At 41.7% G+C, this 24,246-nt stretch overlaps 1 protein-coding gene across 2 annotated transcripts in view; it reads right to left on the reverse strand.

Moving 5' to 3' along the window:
• cop1 (COP1 E3 ubiquitin ligase) overlaps positions 1-24,246 on the reverse strand; it is a 141,610-nt gene that overhangs the window by 33,988 nt on the left and 83,376 nt on the right. Inside the window, exons 8-14 of one of the 2 annotated variants that reach the window (XM_069937536.1) lie at positions 19,451-19,563; positions 18,213-18,267; positions 17,522-17,633; positions 12,486-12,621; positions 12,074-12,217; positions 8,986-9,094; positions 961-1,042 (exon numbers count right to left, since the gene is read on the reverse strand). In XM_069937536.1, coding sequence (XP_069793637.1) covers positions 961-1,042; positions 8,986-9,094; positions 12,074-12,217; positions 12,486-12,621; positions 17,522-17,633; positions 18,213-18,267; positions 19,451-19,563 — 751 coding nt within the window. Of the gene's footprint in view, positions 1-960; positions 1,043-8,985; positions 9,095-12,073; positions 12,218-12,485; positions 12,622-17,521; positions 17,634-18,212; positions 18,271-19,450; positions 19,564-24,246 lie in introns of both variants that reach the window. The other variant, XM_069937535.1, reaches the window with a different exon arrangement.

The following is a 24,246-nucleotide window of genomic DNA, read 5'->3' on the forward strand; positions in this document are numbered from 1 at the left end:
AATATTCAAAAGATATTTAAGCTTAGATACAAGATATGTGCTGATGTAAGCAACTGGGACTAGCTTGGTTGTAATGGACAAGTTGGGCTGAAGAATCTGCTTCCATGCTAGAGAAAACTTTGATGATTCAAACTCCTTCAAGAGTACCAAAGATAAGGATTAAACCTTTGTTGCTGGAGCTATGTGCCAATAATTGTGTACTGAGCTTTCCAATGTCTGAGAAATCTAAAGCCCTCCTTCCTGAACCTTCTCTCCTGCCATAGATTCATTTGATTGGTCATTGTATTTTGCAATTGTTTGCTCCCAATGTAATCCTGAGATTTACTTTGAAACCCCTGCTCTTCAATATCTCCCTTAACTCAATTTGATAGATTTGGATCACTACTGATCATATCCAACATTTTTAGGATAGTCTACATACCTTCAATGACACTGCACATTTATGGGCATTTTATTTATTTTGAGATGTGTAATTTGTAAAACTTGCTTGCAATACAAATAACAATCATTCGAACATTAAGGACCATGGAATCTACATACTTTCATCAATGAAAAGTACAATGTAGTAGTGTCACAATGTATGGTGAAATCAGATCAAGACAACACATTTGGTGTGTACAGAGATTTTGAAATTCTCTATCCAATGGAGCATGAAACTGCTGTCACTAGGTGTAGTGTAGACAACTATGAAAGATTTTTTCAGGTACAAAGAGAATAAATGAACACTGAGTAGGGTGATGTTGAGGTAAATGATGAATAAAGGCCTTATTTAACTGCTAAGTTGTTGCAGGAGGTTAAGTAGACAACTCCATGAATTGTTACATTTATATCACTGCATCATAATAATTTACAAGTCAGATTGATTGGAACAAAATTTAGACAAAGTGAAGTTCGAAGTGAGTTCTGAAGTGCAGGATATACTGTGGTTGAGTGATTGCCACACTGGGCATGAGAGATTACCTTTAGCATCGTCAGAGCCTGAAGCAAGGAGCTTGGGATCCATTAGATTAAAATCCACACTCCAACATCGCTTTTCATGCTCCTGTGATGGAAATGCACAACAGCTGAGTAAAAATAAACTCAAATTCAGGGTATAATAATACTATTAAGAGATGTTATGGGACAAATGGTGAAAGGAAAAAAAAAGTCCTTTACACTATTTCTTTAAGAGTCTCATTTAAAAAAACAAACTCCACTACAAGCTCTGGTGGGGGACCCAGGGGGTGGGTGGAATAGTGTCGGCAGAGGAGATCTTTTAAAAATTGGTGAAATGAAGGAAGTTGGAGGGGCCATACCAGGGGCGTCTACAACAAGAGGACACAAGTAGAAGGCAATGAGTAACAGGTTCACATGGGATAATTCTAATAATTTCAGGGCTTGGAGTTTGGTACGCACAGAGCTGGAGGCAAGCACTGTCACAAATGCAATCGTACCTGGATATGGCAAAAGGGGATAACGGAAGGCTTCAGAAGGCAGTGAACCTGGTTAATGAGGACTTTTCGCCATGTAGAAGAACAGAGGGATTTTGGGTCCAAGACTCAAGTTCCTTGGACTTATCCAACTTTCTCCAACTCTAAGAATTAACCATGGGTACCCACATTTGGCTTTGTGAAACTATCCATGCTGCAATCCCTACACAGGCAAGACTCCTCAACTCTTCCTCTGCTACATTGACAAATACATAATGCTGCCTCATGCACCTAACTTTATTCACTTTACTGCTAACTTTCACCCTGACATCAAATTCACTTGGTCCACCTCTGGCAATATTCAGGAGCCAGAGGTTGACATGTCTCCAAACCTGCCAACTCCCACAATTACCTTGATGACACTTCTTCACACCCATCCCCCTGTAAGGATTCTATTTATTTCTATCAATTCCTCAGACCCCATCACATCTGCTTCCAGGATGAGGTCCTCGATTCCAGATCATCCAAGATATCCTCCTTCAAAAAAATGTGGCTTCCCTCAACCATCAATTCAAGCCCATACCCATATCTCCTCCAATTCCCATAGATCTGCCCTGGCCCTCCTGCCACTTGATACAACAAAGAACAGGATTCCCCTTATCCTTACCTACCAACCCACCAGCCTCCACATCCAAAATATTTATCCTCCGCAATTCCCTTCACCTACAGCAAGATCTTACCACCAGACACATCTTTCCCTCCATCTTCTTTAGGGACCGCTCCCTCCAAGATTCCCTCATCCAATCATCCCTTCTCACTAATCACCCCCTTGGCAACTTCCCCTGTGACCACAAGAAGTGCCACACTTACGCCCACACTACCTCCTTTTCCACCAATCAGGGGCCCAAACAGTCCTTTCAAGTGAAGCAACACTTCATTTGTGAAACTCCGGGAGTCATCTATGGCATCCAGTGCTCTCATTGTGGCCTTCTCTACATCAGGGAGACTGAACACAGACTGAGAGATTGCTTCACTGAGCACCTTCGCTCTACCGCATCAATGACAGGGATGTCCCAGCGGCCAACCATTTTAATTCTGCATCCCACTCCAACATTAACTTCTCCAGTTTCTGCAAGACCACTCTCCATTCTCCCTCTCTTCCCTATCATTCTGTCTCCTTTCCTTCCCTCTCCAATCACAAACCCTTGTTTTCTCTTGTGCCTTCCCTTATCCATCTATTACCTCTTGTCTGTCGATCTGCGACCACCATTTTATTCAGGTGCCTGCCTACATTTTGCTCATACTTTGATGAAGGGCTCAAGCCAGAATCGTTGGTTTTGTTCTATATCTTTGCTATATACAGTATGATGTTTGAACTGCTAAGTTACTCAAGCATTGAGTTTTAATTCTCAGGATTGCCTGCAAGTTGCTTGGGTAGTTAAGAAGCCATTTGGTGTGCTTGCCTTCATCCGTCAGGGATTGATGCAATAAAAAATGGAGGGTTATGAGCTGTACTGTCTGTGTTCCAAAACTCAGTAAAAGTTATAAAAGGAGTTGGTAGAGGCGGATTCAGCCATGTTCAAGTGGTTATTTAGAGAATGGCTGTTAATGAATTTAAAGCAAGTTTAAAAGCACATGCTTTGGTGATGAGGGAGAGTAGTGATAAGGTTTTTCCCTATTTTCTTTGTTTCTTCAAAGGGACTGGGATAAAGGATGTGAAAGTCAGGTCAGTGGTATATTCCTGGAGGAAGTGAAAGATCAAGGACATTTCCAACATCTCTGGCATCTAATCATGTCAAATTGCAGACCCTGTCAGACCGCAGAGATCAGTTGGCCTCACAAGGAGCATCGAGATATGGAAAATGTCATACATAGTAGATTAGGCATGTTGGCCACTCTGTGAGTGCCAATGGGTGACCACCAGAAAGGGCAGTAAGAGCAGGCAAGCAGAGGAGTTTCATATCATTCCCATTTCAAACAGGTATGTCATGATGGATATTATTTTGTGGTTGGTTTCTCAGGGGAAAACAGCAGTCCATTTCAGGCTTTCTAAGAGCTTTGATGTATAGAATGAGAGGAATCAGACTGGGATACAATCACAGGTTGGACTGATGGGCAATTCTGAAGCCACATCTGAAGACTCCAGGATGGTTTGCACTTGGGTTGGGGTTTTTCAGAGGGCTGTAGAAGGCTGAGGGGAGACCTGAAAGAGTTCATAAAATTACGAGAGGCATTAATAGGATGAACAGTCAGAATGTTTTCCCCAGGGCAACAGCATCTAAAGGACATACACAAAAGGTATAGGGGAAAGAGGTTCAAGGGAGAAATGCTGGGCAAATATTTTACACAGAGTAGTTGGTGCCTGAAACAGGCTGCCTTGGGCAGTGGTGGAATCAGACACAATAGTAGCATTTAAGAGGCTTCCAAGTGACACAGAAATATGAAGGTTATGGAGGGATAGTTATAGAGTCCAAGCAGCAGATTGTTAAGTCTGATTTGGATACCGTGATCAACACAGACACATTGGCTGAAAGGTTTGTTCCTGTGCTGGACCATTCTCTGATGAAAGGATATTTTAAGAATGGAAGATTTATCAAATTATGAGCATTTCACAGCTCTTGGGCCTATACTTATTGGAATTTAAGAGAAATGGGAGGGGGGGGGGGGGGAATCTCATTGAAACATTTCAAACATTGAAGGGCATGGACAGTGTAAAGTTGTTTCCCATGGAGGGAGAGTCTACTCTAGGTCAAGAGAGCACAGCTTCAGGATTGAAGAGTGTCTGCTTAGAACAGAGATACAAAAGAATATCTTTAGCCAGAGGGTGGTAAATCTGTGGAATTTGTTTTCACAGGTAGTTATGGAGGCCAAGTCATTGGGTGTACTTAAGACAGACTGATAGGCTCTTGATTAGCCAAGGCATCGTGGTTTATGAGGAGAAGGCTGGGAAGTGGGGCTGAGTGGGAAAATGAATCAGCTCATAATTAAATGGTGGGCAGACTCAATGGGCTGAATAGCCCATTCCTGCCCCAATGTCTTATGGTTGTAAAACAAACATCCTCACTAAAGATAAAGGTTTGTTAGTAGTTTTGGGATGGTTAAAACTGATTTTGCCGGAGAATGGGGTTCAGAGTAGACATTCAGATAGAGGGGTACAGACACCTTGAGGATAAAAATTTGGTACGCCCAATATGCAAACTAGGTGAGTAAATGCACGAGAATATACAACACATTTATTTTAATAAAGGGAGTCTAACTGGCTAGGTAGATGAACTCGAAGCTTTAATTAACATGTGGGACTACGGTTTGTTGCCATCACTGAAATATAGTTGAATTTTCAGGTGAGACAGGGATGTAAAAGGGTGAGATATTCCATTAATATATTGATTTCGTATTGAGGGAGAATATTCTGGAAGGCCTCAAGCAAGGCTACATGGGTGGAGATTAGAAACCAAAAAAAGGATGTATATTACAGACCTCAAAATAGTCAGCAGGTGATAGATGAATATATCAGCAAACTATAGTACTCGAGATGGCAGAGGTCGACAGCATCGAGTCCACGCTGCTGAAGATCCAGCTGCGCTGGATGGGTCACGTCTCCAGAATGGAGGACCATCACCTTCCCAAGATCGTGTTATATGGCGAGCTCTCCACTGGCCACCGTGACAGAGGTGCACCAAAGAAAAGGTACAAGGACTGCCTAAAGAAATCTCTTGGTGCCTGCCACAATGACCATCGCCAGTGGGCTGATATCGCCTCAAACCGTGCATCTTGGCGCCTCACAGTTTGGCGGGCAGCAACCTCCTTTGAAGAAGACCGCAGAGCCCACCTCACTGACAAAAGGCAAAGGAGGAAAAACCCAACACCCAACCTCAACCAACCAATTTTCCCTTGCAACCGCTGCAATCGTGCCTGCCTGTCCCGCATCGGACTGGTCAGCCACAAACGAGCCTGCAGCTGACGTGGACTTTTTTACCCCCTCCATAAATCTTCGTCCGCGAAGCCAAGCCAAAGAAAAGAAGACAGACATAATTTTAAAAAATTATTTTACTGGGGAATTTCAATTCCCTGGATATTAACTGGGATTGCCTTAGGGTAAAAGGGCTCAAAGGGGATTAATTTTTGCAGTGTCTTGTACAGCTTGTAGATAGACCAACAAGAAAAGGACCATTACTTGACCTTTTCTTGCAAAATGAAGCTAGTCAAGTGCAAGGTTTGTCAAAGGGGAGATTTTTGGATATAGTGATCATAACTTTGTATATTTCAAAGTGGTTGAGGGAAAAAGATCAGTGAAAATTTATAAAAAAAACAGAAAATACTGGAATATGTGAAATTTAAAAAAATGTTGGTATAGAGGTTAGGTTCATCTGTGAAGCAATTCTTATGCAATAACAACAAATGGTTTGTACAGAAAAATGTAGGGATGGACCAGGAATAAAATATTAGAGGAAGGCCAATTTCATTAAAACAAGACCTTGCAAAAAATCAATTGGGAGCATCTAATTGAAGATAAGTCTACATCTGAAATGTGGGAAGCATTCAAAGGAGAAACAGCCAACACATTCCTTCAAGGGTGAACATCAAGGGTAACAGACACAGGGAACCCTGGATGTTAAGGGACATTGAAGATTGAATAAGAGAATAAAAAAGGAACCATATGGCAGGTGTAGATAGTCAAGTATACTGTAAAGACTAAATATAGAGAGATAAAGAGAAAAGAAATTTGGAAGATAAAGACGGGTCACAAACTGTCATTGGTAGAGTCATATAGGATTAAAGGCATCTTATGCATTTATTACGAGCAAAATAAATAATCAAAATAAGAATTGAACCCATGAGGGGAAACCTGTGCATAGAACCAGAAAACACAAGAAATAAGAGTAGGAGGAGGCCATCTGGCCATTGAACCTTCTCCACCATTCAATAAGATAATGTCTGATCTAGTTGCATATTCAGCTTCACTTTCCCAACTGTTCCCTATAACCTTAATTCCCTGTTCCTTCAAAAACCTGTGGCTTAAGTAAATTTAATGAGCAAACTTTGTTTCATGGGGCAGAAAGATAAGAGTAAAGTGAGATTCTGAATGAATACATTCTATCATCATTCTCAAAGAAAATGGATGATTGATTCAGTGAAGAGGAAGGCAAAACCCTTGTGCAAGCCTCCATTAACAAACAGGAAGCATCTGATGTATTTGCAGGCCTAAAGGTGGATAACTTTCCAGGTCAAGATGAGATTTTTCCCTGGCTGAAATGGGAGGTAAGGAAGATTTTCTGGGACTCAGATTTTTTAATCTTCACTGGTCACAAGTGAGATAGGTAAAGTCTGGAGAATGTTAAACGTGGTTCCCCTTTTCAAGAAAGGCAGCAAAGAAAAGCCTGGTATCTCTATACCCAATATCAATGGTAGGGAAAGTTATTAGAAAAGATTCTTGAAGAACAGATAAATGATCACTCGGAGCAGAGTGAGACATCGTTGAGGTTTGTAAAAATATGAGGGCTTTAAATTAGGTAAACTGCACGAGGCCTTTACCTAAATCAGAAGGAGATAAAACTGGATAACACAGAATCAAGGCAAGAGGGAGACCTTTTTTATTCAAATAGTGGCAAGTACCTAGAATTCACTGCCTGACTAAGCAGTAGAAGTAGTCAGGGTTAGTGTTGAGACAAACACTAGAATCACTTCAGCATGGGACAAACGCTAGAAGGAGGAATTAAAATGGATGTTTGTCCATTAATTAATGTGGACATGTTAGGTGAATGGCCTGTTACTGTGCTGTAAAATAGTATTGGGACAAGCACTTGAATTGCAAAGGCAGAGAAGGCAATGAGCCAAATGCTGAAAATGGGACTAATGAAGATGGGTATCTGCATGGATGTGGCAGGTGCAGGATCTGTTTCTGGCCCATATAATTCAATAACCCCAGGAACTAAAAGGAACTGATAGTATGGCTCTGCTGGGAACAACTCGGGACTAGAGGAAAGTGAATTACTTCATCCTTTGTAATAACCAGTTGTTTCTGATTGAAGATTATCTACCTGAAACAAACTTTTCTTTTCTCTCTATAGATACTACTTGCCTTGTTGAACAATTCACGCATTACTTTTTATTTCAGATTTCTGGTGTTGGCAGCTTTTTACTGTTATGCTGTCTACATATTGGTATCATTTACATAACTGGAGTGATGACAATCATTTAAAATTAGTTACACTTCAAGCTGCAATTCAGACAAACTGTCCAGCAACTTAGTATAAAGTTCATGCTCCCACTGGGGTGAGAACAAAGAATTGAAGAATGGTGGGCAGATGTATACAATATGGCTACAGATGTCTGCTCTTCCTTTTAGTCAGGTAACTGCTGATCCGTGACCTCACAACCCTCAACTTTTACTACCAATGTGCAACTTAACACCTCCCATCCCAATTCTGGTCTTTTTCTACTTCTATTCAAGTGATCCCATTCTTTATTTACCACTGGATAACTCATGTTGCTGTCTCCCAATGATATCATTAGACTTCTTCACTATCCTGTAACTTGTATTGTTCCCTTTTCCACTCAACACACTTTCTTCTCTACTATGCAAATTAACCCCCTCTTGCCTACTACTGCACAAGTCAACTGTTCCCTTTTTAATTTTCCAACACATATCATCTTTTTCACCAGCGTGAAAGCTCCTTGTGCTATTCTTGTGTGTCACTTTGCCTTTTCTCTACTACTGTGTCATTAACCTTCTTGCTTCTTTCTTACAGCAGAAAATATTGAAGATCAACTTCTCTACATTGCACTTCAGAAAGGATTTATCGCAGCCAAGATATATCACAACCCATTCAGGCTCGATGATTTGAAACATTTGACTGTTGCCTGAGATGCTGAGAAACCCCAATATTATTTTTTTTAAACTTTAAATTTGCATGTTCAGTTTTTCAGTCTGAATGATACAAGGACCCTCAAGGATTCAATTATGAGGATAACTCCACACATTCAGGTTGGAATTTTAAAGGTGCAGAGTGCTTTATTCAAAATTATCTAGACCTTGAGGACAACAGATGGGATATTTGGTAACTATTTCCCCAGACTTACAAGTTTAGGATTTAACTGCATTAGCTAAAGATCAGAGCCAGGACATTTAGTGATGGTTTCAAACAATTCTTTAAAAGGCAGTTTTAAATCTAAGACTTATCTAAATATTCAGAGTTGTGAGAAAAAGCAGGTTATGGAGGTCACTCAAAATTCAGCTTTGACTCATTGGAGTGGAGCAGGTTCAAAAAGATTTGCTTCTCTTTTCAAATGTCATGGTGTAATTTCCGCTTCTTTATCACTCTTCCATTGATGGATATCTCAGTGAAAATGGTAGAAGTTCCTTTATTATATTTCAGGACAAAGAATGGGATGATTTACCAACTGATCAGACAATCTAATATACTTATAATGATAAAATGCCATGCACAAATTATATAGTGATATCAACATTCAAAGTTCACAGATGTCATCAAGATGTGTAGGTCAAGTTAGCTTCAAGCTGGAAAGAAATGGGAGAGGAAAAACACCTAGTAGCACATGATAGATGTTACTGTACCTGATAGACCTTTGATCTCTGCCCTGTGAATCCATCCCACAGAATTACTGTCCCTTCATAGTCACTGCTTGCTAACAAATTCTTGTGGTAGCTGCTCCAGCTGATACAGCTGCAATCAAACCAGCAAAAGTCATTAAAACAGTTTTAAGCTCAACAACTTCCTATCATTAGATTTATGAAAACCAACAGCTCTATGTCACAACCAACTACAACCCCTTAACCTATTTAATTGTTCAGTTAGATCACAGTTAACCATCAGAAAAACAAACTGCTAGAGGAATTCAAAGGGTCAGGTAGCTGCTGAAGGAAGGAAAATATAGTCGTCCTATGGGAAAAGAGATGAAGGGAATACAATGGATAGGATTATGGGTGGGAAGGAGATGGAGAAGGTGATGAAGAGTTTAAAAACTGGGTGCAAGGGGCTGAGGGAAGGAACGCGTGAGATGGCCTAACCTGCACCTCCTCCCTTTCCTCCATGTAACTTGATATTTTTGCCCAATTCAAAGCAATGTATTGAAAGCACCAATTGTCACAGTTTTTGGAGCACTGAATTCGACATTTTCTTGCTTTCTTGTAATACCCATGAAGGGTACAGAAATTATTTTAAAATTATCTACTCTTATTCCAAGTTCTAATAGAAGCTGCATTTTTTATCTCTAGATTTAAATCATTTTTTTGAAAAGATATCAAATCCACTTTCCTTTGAGCTTTTAGTTCTGGAGTAATTCTTCTGAATATTTGTCCAATAAATTAGACAAAGTGTGCTATTGACAACTGAAAAGTTCCACAGATCTGACTTGGCGAAAGCTCCACATGCTGTCCACTGTTGAAGCACATTCCTCACAACTTTTCAATCTCATCTTCAAGATCAGGGACAATATTCCAGGAGCTTTTTTAAAAATTCTATCTGTCAACATCTCACCAAACTCCTGTTTCAAATCAAATAAAACAAAGGTACGTCATTTGGTTCATCGTAATTGTTTTAAATGCTTTCCAATTAGCACCATATCAACCTGAAAACATTGCTTTTCATTAATATATTTTCCTCCCAATATAATAAAGAGCAAGAAACCCAAAATCAACTGACATCTACCAAAGGAAACTAAGTGCAAGGAGAGTAATTTTCCTATTTTATTTGATTAAACAAAAACATGTCCTTGCCAACTATTGTCTCTCAATCTCGCCACCATAATTAAGTTGCCTTTCATCCTCCATTATCCAAAGAGAAAATCCCCAGCTTGCTCCATGTTTCTTTACAAGACATTTTCTCCAATCCAGGAAACATTCTGGTAAATCTCCTCTGTATCTCTTGAAAGTTTCACCACCTTTCCTATAATGAGGTGGCCAGAACAAGACACTATGTCCTTAAGTGTGGTCTGACCAGTTTTCTAGAGCTGTAAACTTACCTCATGGCTCTTGAACTCAATCCCACCCCAACTATCAACACTCTATATGCCATTTTACCCCTCTCTCAATTTGCATGACCTTGAGGGATTTATGCTCTTGGACCCCAAGGTCCCTCAGTGCCTTCACACTTCTAAGTACTCTACCTTCAAGTTCAATCTTCCAAAGGGTATCACTTCACATTTTTACAGGTTGAACACCATCTGCCACTTCTCCACCCAACTCTGCATCCTGACTATATCCTCTTTTAACCTACATCAACAACCTTCTACACTATTCACAATGCCTCCAACTTTTTATTTAGAATATATAGAACCATAAAAGAGTCTTTTTCTTTCTTTGGCTTGGCTTCGCGGACAAAGATTTATGGAAGGGGTAAAAGTCCACGTCAGCTGCAGGCTCGTTTGTGGCTGACAAGTCCGATGCGGGACAGGCAGACACGGTTGCAGCGGCTGCAGGGGAAAATTGGTTGGTTGGGGTTGGGTATTGGGTTTTTCCTCCTTTGCCTTTTGTCAGTGAGGTGGGCTCTGCGGTCTTCTTCAAAGGAGGTTGCTGCCCGCCAAACTGTGAGGCGCCAAGATGCACGGTTTGAGGCGATATCAGCCCACTGGCGGTGGTCAATGTGGCAGGCACCAAGAGATTTCTTTAGGCAGTCCTTGTACCTTTTCTTTGGTGCACCTCTGTCAACGGTGGCCAGTGGAGAGCTCGCCATATAACACGATCTTGGGAAGGCGATGGTCCTCCATTCTGGAGACGTGACCCATCCAGTGCAGCTGGATCTTCAGCAGCGTGGACTCGATGCTGTCGACCTCTGCCATCTCGAGTACTTCGACGTTAGGGATGAAAGCACTCTAATGGATGTTGAGGATGGAGCGGAGACAACTCTGGTGGAAGCGTTCTAGGAGCCGTAGGTGATGCCGGTAGAGGACCCATGATTCGGAGCCGAACAGGAGTGTGGGTATGACAACGGCTCTGTATACGCTTATCTTTGTGAGGTTTTTCAGTTGGTTGTTTTTCCAGACTCTTTTGTGTAGTCTTCCAAAGGCACTATTTGCCTTGGCGAGTCTGTTGTCTATCTCATTGTCGATCCTTGCATCTGATGAAATGGTGCAGCCGAGATAGGTAAACTGGTTGACCGTTTTGAGTTTTGTGTGCCAACCCTCTTTTCAATCTTCTTCAGCATGATGCTGAACCAAGCCATGAAAGACCCCAACAATGAAGACGCTGTTTACATCCAGTACCGCACGGATGGCAGTCTCTTCAATCTGAGGCGCCTGCAAGCTCACACCAAGACACAAGAGAAACTTGTCCGTGAACTACTCTTTGCAGACGATGCCGCTTTAGTTGCCCATTCAGAGCCAGCTCTTCAGCGCTTGACGTCCTGCTTTGCGGAAACTGCCAAAATGTTTGGCCTGGAAGTCAGCCTGAAGAAAACTGAGGTCCTCCATCAGCCAGCTCCCCACCATGACTACCAGACCCCCCACATCTCCATCGGGCACACACATAAAAGAGTACAGCAGAGAAAACAGGCCCTTACAGTCTGTGCTGAACTATTATATATTCAACTCTGACTAATTCTTCTCAAGAGTCCATTCTGATCGGTTAGTATTCGGCAAAAATTATACCATACTGTTATTAATTAATTCTGCTGACACTCTCCAGTGATGACAGTGGAAGTGCTCACCTGATTTTAGAATTGCAAGTCATTTCATTGACCGGATAATGAATGTCAACAGCATCCTGGATCACCGTCCCATATTCAAACACCTTGATTCTCTTTGTCACTCCAGCAATGGCAAAAAAATCACAATCTCGATCAAATTCAATGCTGCAAGACAAAAAGCATGAATTTCAAAGAAATATTGAAGGGTGAAGAGGAAAGACCAGAGATTAATAGTCCTATAAAGTGCCACAGGCAGCCATTGCGAATAATCATGTACCATGAGGGAGGTTCAGGACTATCACAATCCCTGCACCATAGGTCCCATCCAATGCATCATTTCCCTCCCATTGACCCTACCGAGTTGCAAGCTCTCCCATCAGTTCCACCCTATCCTTCATATCCAATCCAAATGCAATTGATCCCTCTAACTCACCTAGAAACAATACTCGAGCCATTGTACAGATCATTGGCGTAGGAGAGGGTGGCAAGGGGCCTGACTGAACTGTACCGTGTAAACTTTGAAAGACACTCTTGAAATTCTTCCAGCTGGTTTACTGATCTGGTTTCATCTGTAACATAATAGAAAGTCATTCCTATTTCCATTCTTCACATGTGATATTACTGTAATCTCAATGAATTTGCCCAATACTTTACTGGGTGAACTTAGCCAGCAAGCTGATCACCAGTCCTTGGAGAACCACTCAATCATCATAAACAAATGATTAATCTTTGCACAACACACCTATAAAGGCAACTCACAAAACAACAAATGTTGAAGTTTTTCACCCTAAACAGAAAATAGGAGATGAGAATTTTAAACACCAATGACTATCAGAAAGTTAAGCTGCAAGGATTAAAAAACAAAGCCCTTTCCACTACCAGCTATCTCATAGTTTCAAACTTATTGGAACATTTCAATAGGATACAATACACGATCATTTCAAATTTATATTGTCAAAAGGATTTGGTGAAATTTGAAAATTGTGTCTGAGTTAGTTTTAGAGGTAATGTGTCCTTCAAGAGAAGAGGATGTAATGTAGCCAGGCAGGTGGCAGAGAGTCAGTTGGGGACACTTCAGAAACACTGACCACAGTTCTGCAAACTTTAATATACTTTTGAGAAGGTACAAGGTTGGTCCTCAAGTTAATGTCCAAATTAGAAGAAGGCTGAATCTAATGCAAAAGACAGGGCCGAGCGAAGATAGATTGAGAGCAAATGCTTAAGGGTAAAATAACATTTTGACAAGTTTAAGTCTTTCACACAGGGGAAGCTTTAAACTGATTTGGCAGAAGAATGGGTCTCAGAGTAGGTCAGACATCATCAATGCAGAGAAATTGACAGTCACTATTTCAGTCAGAAGTTTTGAAAGAAAAATCCCAACTCAAAGCATACAAATTGCACGGGATCTAGCAGAGATATCTGAACCGTCCTTAGCCTCAGGTGAGATGACAAAATATTGGAGGATAACTAATATTCCAGTAGTTAAGAAAAGCTCTAAGAATAATCTGAATAATTATAGCCAATGATCCCGACATCAGTACTGGGTAAATTACTGAAGGTATTCAAAGAGACTGGACATACAAGTTCTTGGATGGACAGGGACAAGTTAGAAATAGACAACATGGCTTTGTGAGTGGTAAGTCACATCTAACGAATCAGAGCACATAGCACATGGAGAATGTAGAACAATACAGCACAGTACAGGCAGTAATGGTGTTTGCTGATCCTGCCCTGGGAAAAAAAGTGCTGGTTGTCCACCCTATCTATGCCTCTCATAATCTTGCAGACCTCTATCAAGTCTCCTCTCATCCTGCTATGCTCCAAAGAGAAAAGTTCCAACTCTGCTAACCTTGTCTCATAAGACTTATGAGGCAATGTTAGAGGGCAGCATCTTGGTAAATCTCCTCTGCTCCCTCTCCATAGCTTCCACATCCTTCCTATAATTAGATGACCAGAACTGAATACATTACTCTGTGTGGTTTTACCAAAGGTTTGTAGAGTTGTAACATGAACTCTCTTCTCCTGAATTCAATCCCCCTATTAATGAATCCCAGCATCCCATAGGCCTTTTTAACTATCCTATCAACCTGTGCAGCGATCTTGAGGGATGTCTGGATTTGGACCTCTGTTTATCCACACTCTTAAGTAACCAACCATTACTCGGCCTTCTAGTTAATCCTTCCAAAATAGATCATCTCACTTATCTGGATTGAAATCCATCTGCCACTTTTCTGCCCAACTCTACATCCTGTCTATATCGACCACCCTCAGCTCCATCCATAACTCCTCCAACCTTCGTGTCATCTGCAAACTTACTGACCCATCCTTCCGCCTCTTCATCCAGGTCATTTATAAAAATCACAGAGAGCAGGGGCCCCAGGGATCCCTGCAGCACTCCACTAGTCACTGACCTCCAGACAGAATACTTTCCTTCCACTACTACTCTCTGCTTTCCTCCTACAAGCCAATTTTTTTATCCATATAGCCAAGGTTCCACTGATTCCGTGCCTCATGACTTTCTGGATTAATCTCTTGTGGAGGGCCTTGTCAAAAAAGCTGACGGGTTACCAGAAAAGACGATGAAGGAAAGGCAGTGGATATTGTCCACACAGACTTTAGAAAAGCCTTTGACAAGATTCTGCATGGGAGGCTGGTCAAGAAGATTCAGTCGCTTGGTTTTCAGGATGTGGTAGTAAATTGAATTAGACATTGGCTATGCAGGAGGAGCCAGAGTGTATTAGTAGAAGATTGTCTTGATGACTGAAGGCCTGTGACTACTGTTGTGCCTCAGGATTTGGTGCTGAGTCCATTGTTTGCCATCTATGTCAATGATCTGGATGACAATGTAATAAATTAGATCAGCAAATTACCAGATGACGCCACAATCAGGGATGCCGTGTATAGTAAGGAAGACTTTGAGAGCTCAATCAAGTGGAAAAATGAGATGGAAAATAGCAGATGGAGTGCCATGTGTTGCACGCTGGGATGACAAACCAAGATAGGACTTGCACGGTACACAATAGGCAACTGCAGAGTGCAGTTTAAGAGACAGATCTGGGAATACAGAGACAATTATTTGAAAATTGAATCACTTGGGTAGAAAGGGGCATAGAGGAGTGCTGAAGTTGGAGAAGACATTGGTGAAGCCAAACTTGAAATATGAAGCAGTTCTGGTCCTCTACCAAAAGAAATCACTAAGATTGCAAGACTGCAGTAAAAACTTACAAGGATGTTGGCAGAACTTGAGGAGCTGAGTTACAGGGAAAGGTAGAATAAATTAGGACTTGATTCCCTGGAGCATCAAAGAATGAGAGAAGATTTGATGGAGACATACAAAATAATGAGGGATATGCATTGGGTAAATGCAAGCAGGCTCTTTCCACTGAGCTTGGGCAAGACAAATAAAAGGACATAGTTTAAGAATGAAAGGCAAGGTGTTTAAGGGCAACATTAGGGGGAATTTCTTCACTCATGGGGTGAGAGGGTGTTGAATGAACTGCCAGCAAAGGTGGTGGATGTGGGTTTAATTTTGGCATTTTTAAGATTAGATAGGCACATGGATGGGAGGGTCTGGAGGTGCAGGTCAATGGGACTAGCCAGAATAGTTCAGCATGGACTAGATGGACCAAAGAGCCTGTTTCTGTGCTGCAGTGTTCTATGGATGCTGCTTGACCTGCTGACCTCCCTCAAACTTCTCATCGCTTCCTCAAGATTCCAATAATTGCAGATCTTGTGCTTCGCTTGAATAATGACAGGGTGGCACCTGAAATGGAATGTCACCAATATCATCACAGAGAGGTATGCCTGTGCTGCTCAGGAGGGTGTAAACTGACATGGCAGGATTTGGGAACCAAAGCAGCAGGTCAACAAGTTGAAAAATTAAAAGGCAGACGTTAGGTCAAGCAAGTCTGAAAGGGAGGACAAGCAGAGTCTGGTGAATGAACACAGTAAGGCTGATCAGCTGAAGCATATTTATTATAATGCAAGGGACAAGAAAGGTAAGGCAGATGAATCTGGAGTATGGAACTACAGTGTTGTATCATTACAGACTTAGTTGAGGGAAGGACAGGACTGGAAGCTCAATGCCCAGAGTATCAATATTTCATATGTGATAAGAGAGGGGTGTAAAAGTCAGGGAGTTTCCAAACTATTCAGGGAGAATGTCACAGCTGTACTAAGAGAAGTCATCCTGGAGGGCAACAAGGAATATTTTCAATGCTCAAAACAGTTGGAAAAGTTATTGTAAAATACCGGATAGAATTTAATGCAGACAAGTGTGAGGTACCGCACCTTGGAAGGACAAACCAGTGAGGCACGAGGGGCAAGGTTTCAGATCAAGAAATGTACAATCACTGTAATACTCAAAGCCTTCCAACAGGCAGCAAGAAATAGAGGAACAGATATGGAGGTAAATAATTAAAAGGTTCAAAAGCAACAAGGTTGCTTTCGTGGGGATTTTAACTTCCCTCACATTGTCTGAGACATTTTAGAGCCACAGGCTTAGATGGGGCAGAATTTGTTAGCTGCATCGAGGACACAAGAAATCGGAGCAAGAGTTGCCTATTTGGCCCATTGAGCCTCCTCTGCCATTCAGTAAGATCATGGGTGATCTTATCAGAAATTAGTCATGGCCTTTGAGAAATACAAAGGAACCAAGAAAAAAAAACAGAATCAGAAGACCTCCAAAAAAATGTCCTTGGAAAGTAGTACTAAGGAAAATTTGAATGCTGTTTAAATGGACTTCTGTAAAACATTTGACTACGATTCTTATGGTAAACTATCCAGAAAATTAATGCACATGGGATCACCAGTAACCTGCTGGATTGAATCAAAATTGGCTTGAGCTAAGGGGGTTGTGGCATAAGGAACATCACTTGAGAGTATTGTGGCCAGAGCTAGTCGTCTGGTTATAACAAGGATACTATTAAGCAAGAAAAGGTGCAATTAAAATTCTCTCGGACTGGACAGATTGTTAGAAGGAGGGAGATGAGATGGGCTGGGAATGTTTTCCTTGAAATGTAGGAGACAGATTGGGTGGTGTTTGAAGCAAATGGTAGAATCATATTCAATTCTTACATTGAGGTATTTTGATGGACAATGAAACAGACAAACACAAAAAGATACAAGGCAAAAAAAAAAACCCAACCTGGTCAAGATAAGCAACAGTGGGAGAGAAATAATGGTTGATATTTGGACCAGAAACCTTCATCAAGACTGAAGGGTTTTGGTTCAAAACGACAACCATTCTTTATCTTCCACTGATGCTGCTCGACTGCAGAGGTCCTCCAGCAGATTGTTTTTGCTCCAGATTCTAGCAACTGTAGTCTGTCATGTGTCTAAGAAAGATACAGTCCTAATGCAGGCAAATCAAATTAGTGCAGATAGGCACAAAGGTTAGCATGGATACAGTGGGCCGAAGGACCCTTTCTTTATTCTCCAACTCTATGGTCCCAAAGGAGAGAATTTTACCTGATAAACGAGATAACCTGGTTGAGAAATAACACTGCTCAAGATCTTCAAAATGAGCCGTTAATCGCTTGCGTCGGGAGGCCAACGTGTTGTTGTATGTCTGTCTCTTTCCCTGCAGACACAATGAGGCATCTGTCAAAGTTCCTACACTAGAACAGCAGATTCAACAGGCTCATTTGACCATCCAGCCTTTGGACCACATTGAAACTGTATCATTTCCTAACACATTTCTGATGCACTTGGAATACATAATCTGCATTAATATTCCACGTTTGATGTAGTATAATCTCAGAACAGCAACAGACAAAATTTAGTATCAAGCCATATTGGGAGATTTGGACAGTTCAACCCATACAACATACCATGCTTTGACCTTTATATCAGTGAATATTAATCCTGCCTCACCATGCCCTTTGCATGCAATCTTTGGATCAGAACAATTGGCCAAGTAGATATAATGCTTAAGGCATTGCAATGGGTCCAACATTTCCAATCCCTGGAGCACATCATAAGCCCAAAGAAACCATACTGAATCGCTGAATGAGTAACAATGGATTTCAATCTTGGACAAACCAAAATGTTGTATTTAACTAAATTCTTGGGATGGAGAGCAATATTAAAAAAAAACTTTGTATCATATATCTGATTATGATTCATATTGACAATGGCTGAAAATAAAACATTAATTTACCTGTGAACCTCCACTGAAACCTGGGTGCTGGGAATATTCAGGAGAGTCGATAATACTACTGAAAATAATTCAAGAAGAAAAATAATTAGGAATGTCATGACAGAATGGTTACATGGTGACAGCGTCAGAGACTGCCATTCAGCCAACTGCACTGGTGCGGACTCTGCATTGGAGCAACTCACCAGAACCATCTCAGAGAGAAATGTAATTGAAAGGTGTTATAGAAATTATTTAAAATATAGTGAGAAAAAAATACAACATTATGTAGGATATGACCACTGAAAAGGTCTGAAATTCATAGATAACTTTATAGTCCATATGCACAAATTTAGAAAATTGACTCAAAAAAAAGGTCAGAGTTGGCACGAAATATTCTGATAGTCCAAGGGTTCAGGAAAAGTTGGGAAAGAAAGAAGCAGCACTGTCATACAGTACAAAGAAAACACCAGTCCTATAAAAAGTGGATGTCACTGAGAAATCAAGGACTGAACCTGTGCGGGTGAAGTCATGAAGCAATTGGGATGCCATTGCATTACCACATTTATTCTGTGGGAGAGGAAAGAGGAGCAATTGTACATTGAAATTGGGGATATATCATGGAATAGCGGGGAAATATTAGTTATCCATGTATGGAGCAGAGTTGCAAAGAATGCCACCAATTTTATTAAATTTAAAATTGATTGATTCTGTTAAAAGTAGGCAAGGGAAGATTACAAGTTACAATAGGATCTTGTTTGATGAGTGGGTGGGACACTCTTTCAGATTAATGCTGTAGAGAGGATTCTATTGAAACATAAGGTTCTATTATTTTAATTCACACCATGCAACACCATTAGAGGAGTCATGAATAAGGTAAACAAAGCTAGTTGGTTTTAATAAATCAACTGAAGTTTTAAGGTAATCTTGTAATCAATATTACTGAATACCAATTATTACATTTAATTTAAATATCTTATCTGCCTGATGGAATTTAAACTGGCAATTCTGGATAAACATCCAATGCCTCTGAATTACTCATTTAGTGATTTAAACATTAGTTTATTGGTTGTGAATACTGCTGAGATATTTGATCGATGAATAGGTTTGTGGCATCCTTTTACCTGTAGGGAATGGATAATTTAGTTTCAAAACTTACTCCATTTACAACAAAACTTATCTCACTTCTTGGTCATTTCTAATGCATATTTTTATGAATTAATTAGGCACAATCACAAGCCGAAAAATATGGTAACATTTACCTGTGCGAAGGGGATGGTGCTTCAAACTGCGGAACTGTGCTATCCAGGTTTGGAACACGAGTCATTTCACTCAGGGGAGAATACAAACCCGTTGGCTCATTAAATATCAGACCCTGAAAGAAATTCTTGCATTAGTGTGTTTCATTCTCATGAAGTAAAAACACAATGCTGGAGAAACTCAGCAGATCAATCAGTGTGCTTTATATAGCAAAAATCATAACTGGCGTTTCGGGCTTGAGCCTTTCATTAAAGTATGAAAAATATCAGAAGGCATCTGAATAATAAAAGGATAAGGGGGAGGCTTGGTCACAAAGGCAGAAGGTAACAGGTGGAGAAGGGAGGGAGGGGACAGCAGCAATCAAGGGGAAGAGGGATGGCAATGAGAATGGAGAGGGAAGGGGGTGGAGAACTAGCAGGGGAAGGGAAAGCAGGTTAGCAGAAACCAGAGAAGTCAATGTTACTGCCACCTGGCTGGAGAGTGCCCAGACAAAACAAAAACAGGTGTTGATCCTCCAATTTTGCTGGTCTTGGTGGGATAGCACATGATAGACATGTGAGCCATGGACAGACATTTGAGAATGGGAGTATGACGTAGAACTGAAAGTTTGGTCACTGGGAGGTCTCTGTCACGGTACACAGAGTGAAGGTGCTCAGCAGAGCAATCTTCCAGTTTGCGTCCAGTCTCTATGACATAGAGAAGGCTACAGGGAGCACCAAATGCAGATTCACAAGTAAAGTGTTGCTTCACTTGAAAGGCCTGTTTGGGACCCCGGACTGTGGTGTGGAAGGAGGTGTGGGCACGTGTGGCACCACCTGCGGCCACAGGGGAAGGTGCCAGAAGGGCAATTGGGGGGGAGGGATGAGTGCACGAGGGAGTCACAGAGGAAGGCAAAGAGGGGAGGAGAAGGGAAAATTTGTCTAGTGGTGGGATCCTGTAGTAAATGCCGAAAAAATGTGTTAGATTGTGGAGGTTGGAGGGGTGGTACGTGAGGACAAAGGGTATCCTGTGTTTGTTGTGTCTGGGGCAGAGGGGGCTAGGGCAGATGAACAGGAAATGGAAAAGATGCAGGTGAGGGTTGAGTTAATGATGGTGGATGGGAAACCACGTTTGTGGAAAAAAAGACATTTCAGAAGATCTTGACTGGAAGGCCTCACCTTGGCCACAGATGCAACAGAGACTGAGAAATTGAGAGAAGGGAATAAAATCCTTGAAGGGGACAGAGAGTGAGGAAGTTTAGTCGAGCTGGTTGTGGGAGTTAGTGAGATTTTAATACATATTGGTGGAAAGCTCGTCTCCCAAGATAGAGATAGAGAATTCCAGAGAGATTGCTGTCAGAGATGGACCAGGTGCGTTTGAGATCTCGGTGAAAATTTGCCGCGAAGTGAACAAAGTTGACAAGCTCAACATGGGTGCATGAGGCAGCCCTGATGTAGTCATCAATATTATAGAGAAAGAGTTGGAGGCATTGCCTATGTAGGTTTGTAGCTGGGACACGTGGGAACACGTGGCTATTCCTTTGACGTGGAGGAAGTGAGATGCGTTCAAGGAGAAGTTGATTAGACGAGGACAAGTTCTGCAAGGCAGAGGAGGGTGGTAGTAGAGGGTGACTGGTCGGGTCTCTGGTCTGAAAGAAGCAAAGTGCTTTAAGAGCTTCTGTATGGGGGTTGCAGGTATAAAGTGATTGGACATGCATCGGGAAGATGAGATGGTCCGGTTTGGGGAATCTGAAGTCACTGAAGAGATGGAGGGCGTGTGAGGTATCGAAGATAATAATGGGAAGGAATTGAACCAGGTATGAAAAGATAGATTCAAGACAAGACAAAACTAGTTTGGTGGGGCAAGGGCAAGCAGAAACAATGGGTCTACCCAGATGGTTGTGTTTATGTATCTTGGGTAAAAGGTAAAAACGAGCAGGGCAGGGATGGGAGACAATGAGGTTGGAGGCTGTGCGAGGGAGATGACCAAAGGTGATGGTGGCTTGATGAACTGTAGTGGAGTCCTGTGGAAGGGGTAAGTAGGAGGAGGTATCGGAGAGCTGTTGCCTGCCCTCAACAAGGCAGAGGTCAGTGCGCCAGACCACAACCACACCACCTTTGTCTATGGGTAAGATGGTGAGGTTGGGATTATTGCAGAGTGTGTGGAGGGCAGAGCATTCAGATGAAGTAAGATTAGAATAAGAGGGGAGCGCTGAAGTTGAGACGGATGATGTCTCGGCAGCAATTGGAAATAAAGAGATCCAGAGAGGCATGCCGGACAGAACGAGGTGTCCAAGAGGATGAAGACTTAAAATGGGAAAAAGGGCCTTGGGTGGGGAGTGGAGAATCAGAGTCATGGAAGTTGACCTAGAGATAGAGCTGACGGACGAAGAGTTCAGCATCATGGTGTATGCGGAACTAATTAAGGTAATTAAACTAATTAAGGTCTAAGTAATTAAGTAAGTAAAGGGTAACCAATATTTTGAGCCTGAGCCTTTCATCAGGTATGAGCGAAAAAAAACCATGCACCCAAATAAGATGATGGGGTGTTTGTGTGTAACATGAGGTGGAAGGGACAAGAAGAGGAGCTCAGGTTAGCATGCAAGAGATCATAGGTGGTTAAGGGTGAGAGTACAGAACAGGAAAAAAGCTGAGGTGATGGGGAAGAGGGTAGCTCTCTGAATGGAGAAAGAAGGGAAGGGGGTGGGGAACTAGAGGAAATGAGACAGAGAGAAATGGAGAAAGAGACCAAGGGGAGAAGTTTAACAGAATATTGATGTTGATGTTAATGCCATCTGGTTGAAGTGTGTCCAGTCAGCTCATCACTGCCCAAACATCACAGCAGCACAAAGTGATTGCACAGGTTATCTTTTGAGACCTTCAGGAATGAATTCTTGGGCTCCTTCTCCCCATGCTTCCTTCAGGCAACATGATCCAAACAGAATGAAGTTTTGTCTGGTTGTATTTAAGAGCAAAGGAAATACAAATTTCGAAGTGCTAATCCGGTTTCGATGAGTGCGCATTAGACAGGGTGATCGAACATGTAAACTGGTACTTTGGCCCTTCACCAAATTGATAGCGATGCTACAGCTGCTGTAATGGCAGTACTGCTGCTTTGGACTCAGGTAGAGCAGGGGAGCACAGAAAGGGCCTTGCAGTGTTCCTCCACAGGGTCCTACTGCCTCTTGCAGGTTTAAACTGCCTGTAGAATGGGGTTAATATAAGCTTTCTTTTACATTAAATATTTGCAGGATCCAGTAAGACTTCCAGGGTTGCACACTCCGACAAAGAAGAGATCAGCATGGGGCACCAAAGTGTTTCTGGTAGCTTAAAGTCTCACACCAGGCCACAGTCTGTGGACCAGCTTGTGGGAACTATGTCTTAATCATATCAGGGGTTTGGAATCAGGGACCAACAAGAGGGTCATGGAGGCCTCCAGCTTGGTTTCTCCGCTGGAAAAAAAAGGAGGCCCTCAAGCTTTAGGGGTTACAGTGGCATTGGGAGATGGGATCCATTGACCCTCGATGTCCCTGAAGGAGCACTCTTTAGCTTGGTTTAGAGCAATGGTTTTCAAATTGCCCCCCTTAACTCACATTCCACCTGAAGCAATCCCCATATCAAAAGTGTTCTGTGATTAGTAAGGGATTGCTTCAGGTGGTATGCGAGTGTGAAGAAAAGTTTGAAAACTACTGTTTTAATCATACCTAATTGACTGATGTGCAGTTTCATAACTCCAAAGGAAATGGGCCAATGGGAATTTTTCTCAAGCAAAATATTTCAGTAACAATTGGGTCTAGAGCAATGGTTCTCCACCATCCCTTCCCGCTAATATACAACCTTAAGCAATTGCTTACTAATCACAGAGTACTTATGGCATAGAGATTGCTTAAGGTGGAATGTGAGTTTAAGGGAGCAGTTTGAAAACCACTGGTTTAGAAGGATATGGGCTAAACCCAGGCAGCTGAGACTACTTTTGGTGGGGCTTTTTGATCAGCATGGGCTGATTCAACCTGTTTCCACAGCGCAGGACTATCTTTTTCATTCCTCTAACTTCAACTGAGTATAATGTGAGTTTGTAGTATTTCTCTGTTCCAGCTTAAGGCAGTTAAGGGTTGTCTGTGACCAGTGGTATTCCACGGGGATCACTGATGGCACACTTGCTGTTTGCAATATACATTTCCTTCCATAATGTTTGGCACAAAGACATTTTTTTCCTTTATTGGCTCCTGTGAACTAGAGTTTTAAATTGTTATCAAACAATTCAGCTATAATTATAGTGCACATTCCAGATTTTATTCAAGGTTATCTGTGTACATTTTAGTTTAACCATGTAGAAATTACAGCACTTTTTATAAATAGTGCCTTCATTTCAGGGCATCAGCAGTGGTCTTCCTTGGAATACCAGTCTCGTTGCAATTACTGAGCTCATCAGCACGCTCTTTCTTCTTAAAATACCAAACTATTGATTTTAGTAATCATGCTTGGGCGATGTCTCTTTCTGTTTTAATCTTGCTTTTCAGCCTCATAATGGCTTCTTTGTCTTTCATTGCACAACTCTGGTCCTCATGTTGAAAAAAATGGTATTGACTGACTCCATAGAGCATTGCAGCACAGAAAGAGGCCTCTTTGGCCCTTCCAATCTGTGCCAAACCACCTAGTCTCACTGACCTGCACCCAGTCCATTGCTCTTCATACCTCTTCCATACATGTACCTGTCCAAATTCCTCTTAAATGTTAAAAATGAGCCCTCATTCACCACTTTAGCTGGAAGCTCGTCGACATCCCCACCAGTCTGTGTGTAGTTCCCCTAAACATTTCCC

The sequence above is a fragment of the Narcine bancroftii genome, chromosome 5 (assembly GCF_036971445.1).
Source record: "Narcine bancroftii isolate sNarBan1 chromosome 5, sNarBan1.hap1, whole genome shotgun sequence".
In the NCBI taxonomy this organism is placed as follows: Eukaryota; Metazoa; Chordata; class Chondrichthyes; order Torpediniformes; family Narcinidae; genus Narcine; species Narcine bancroftii.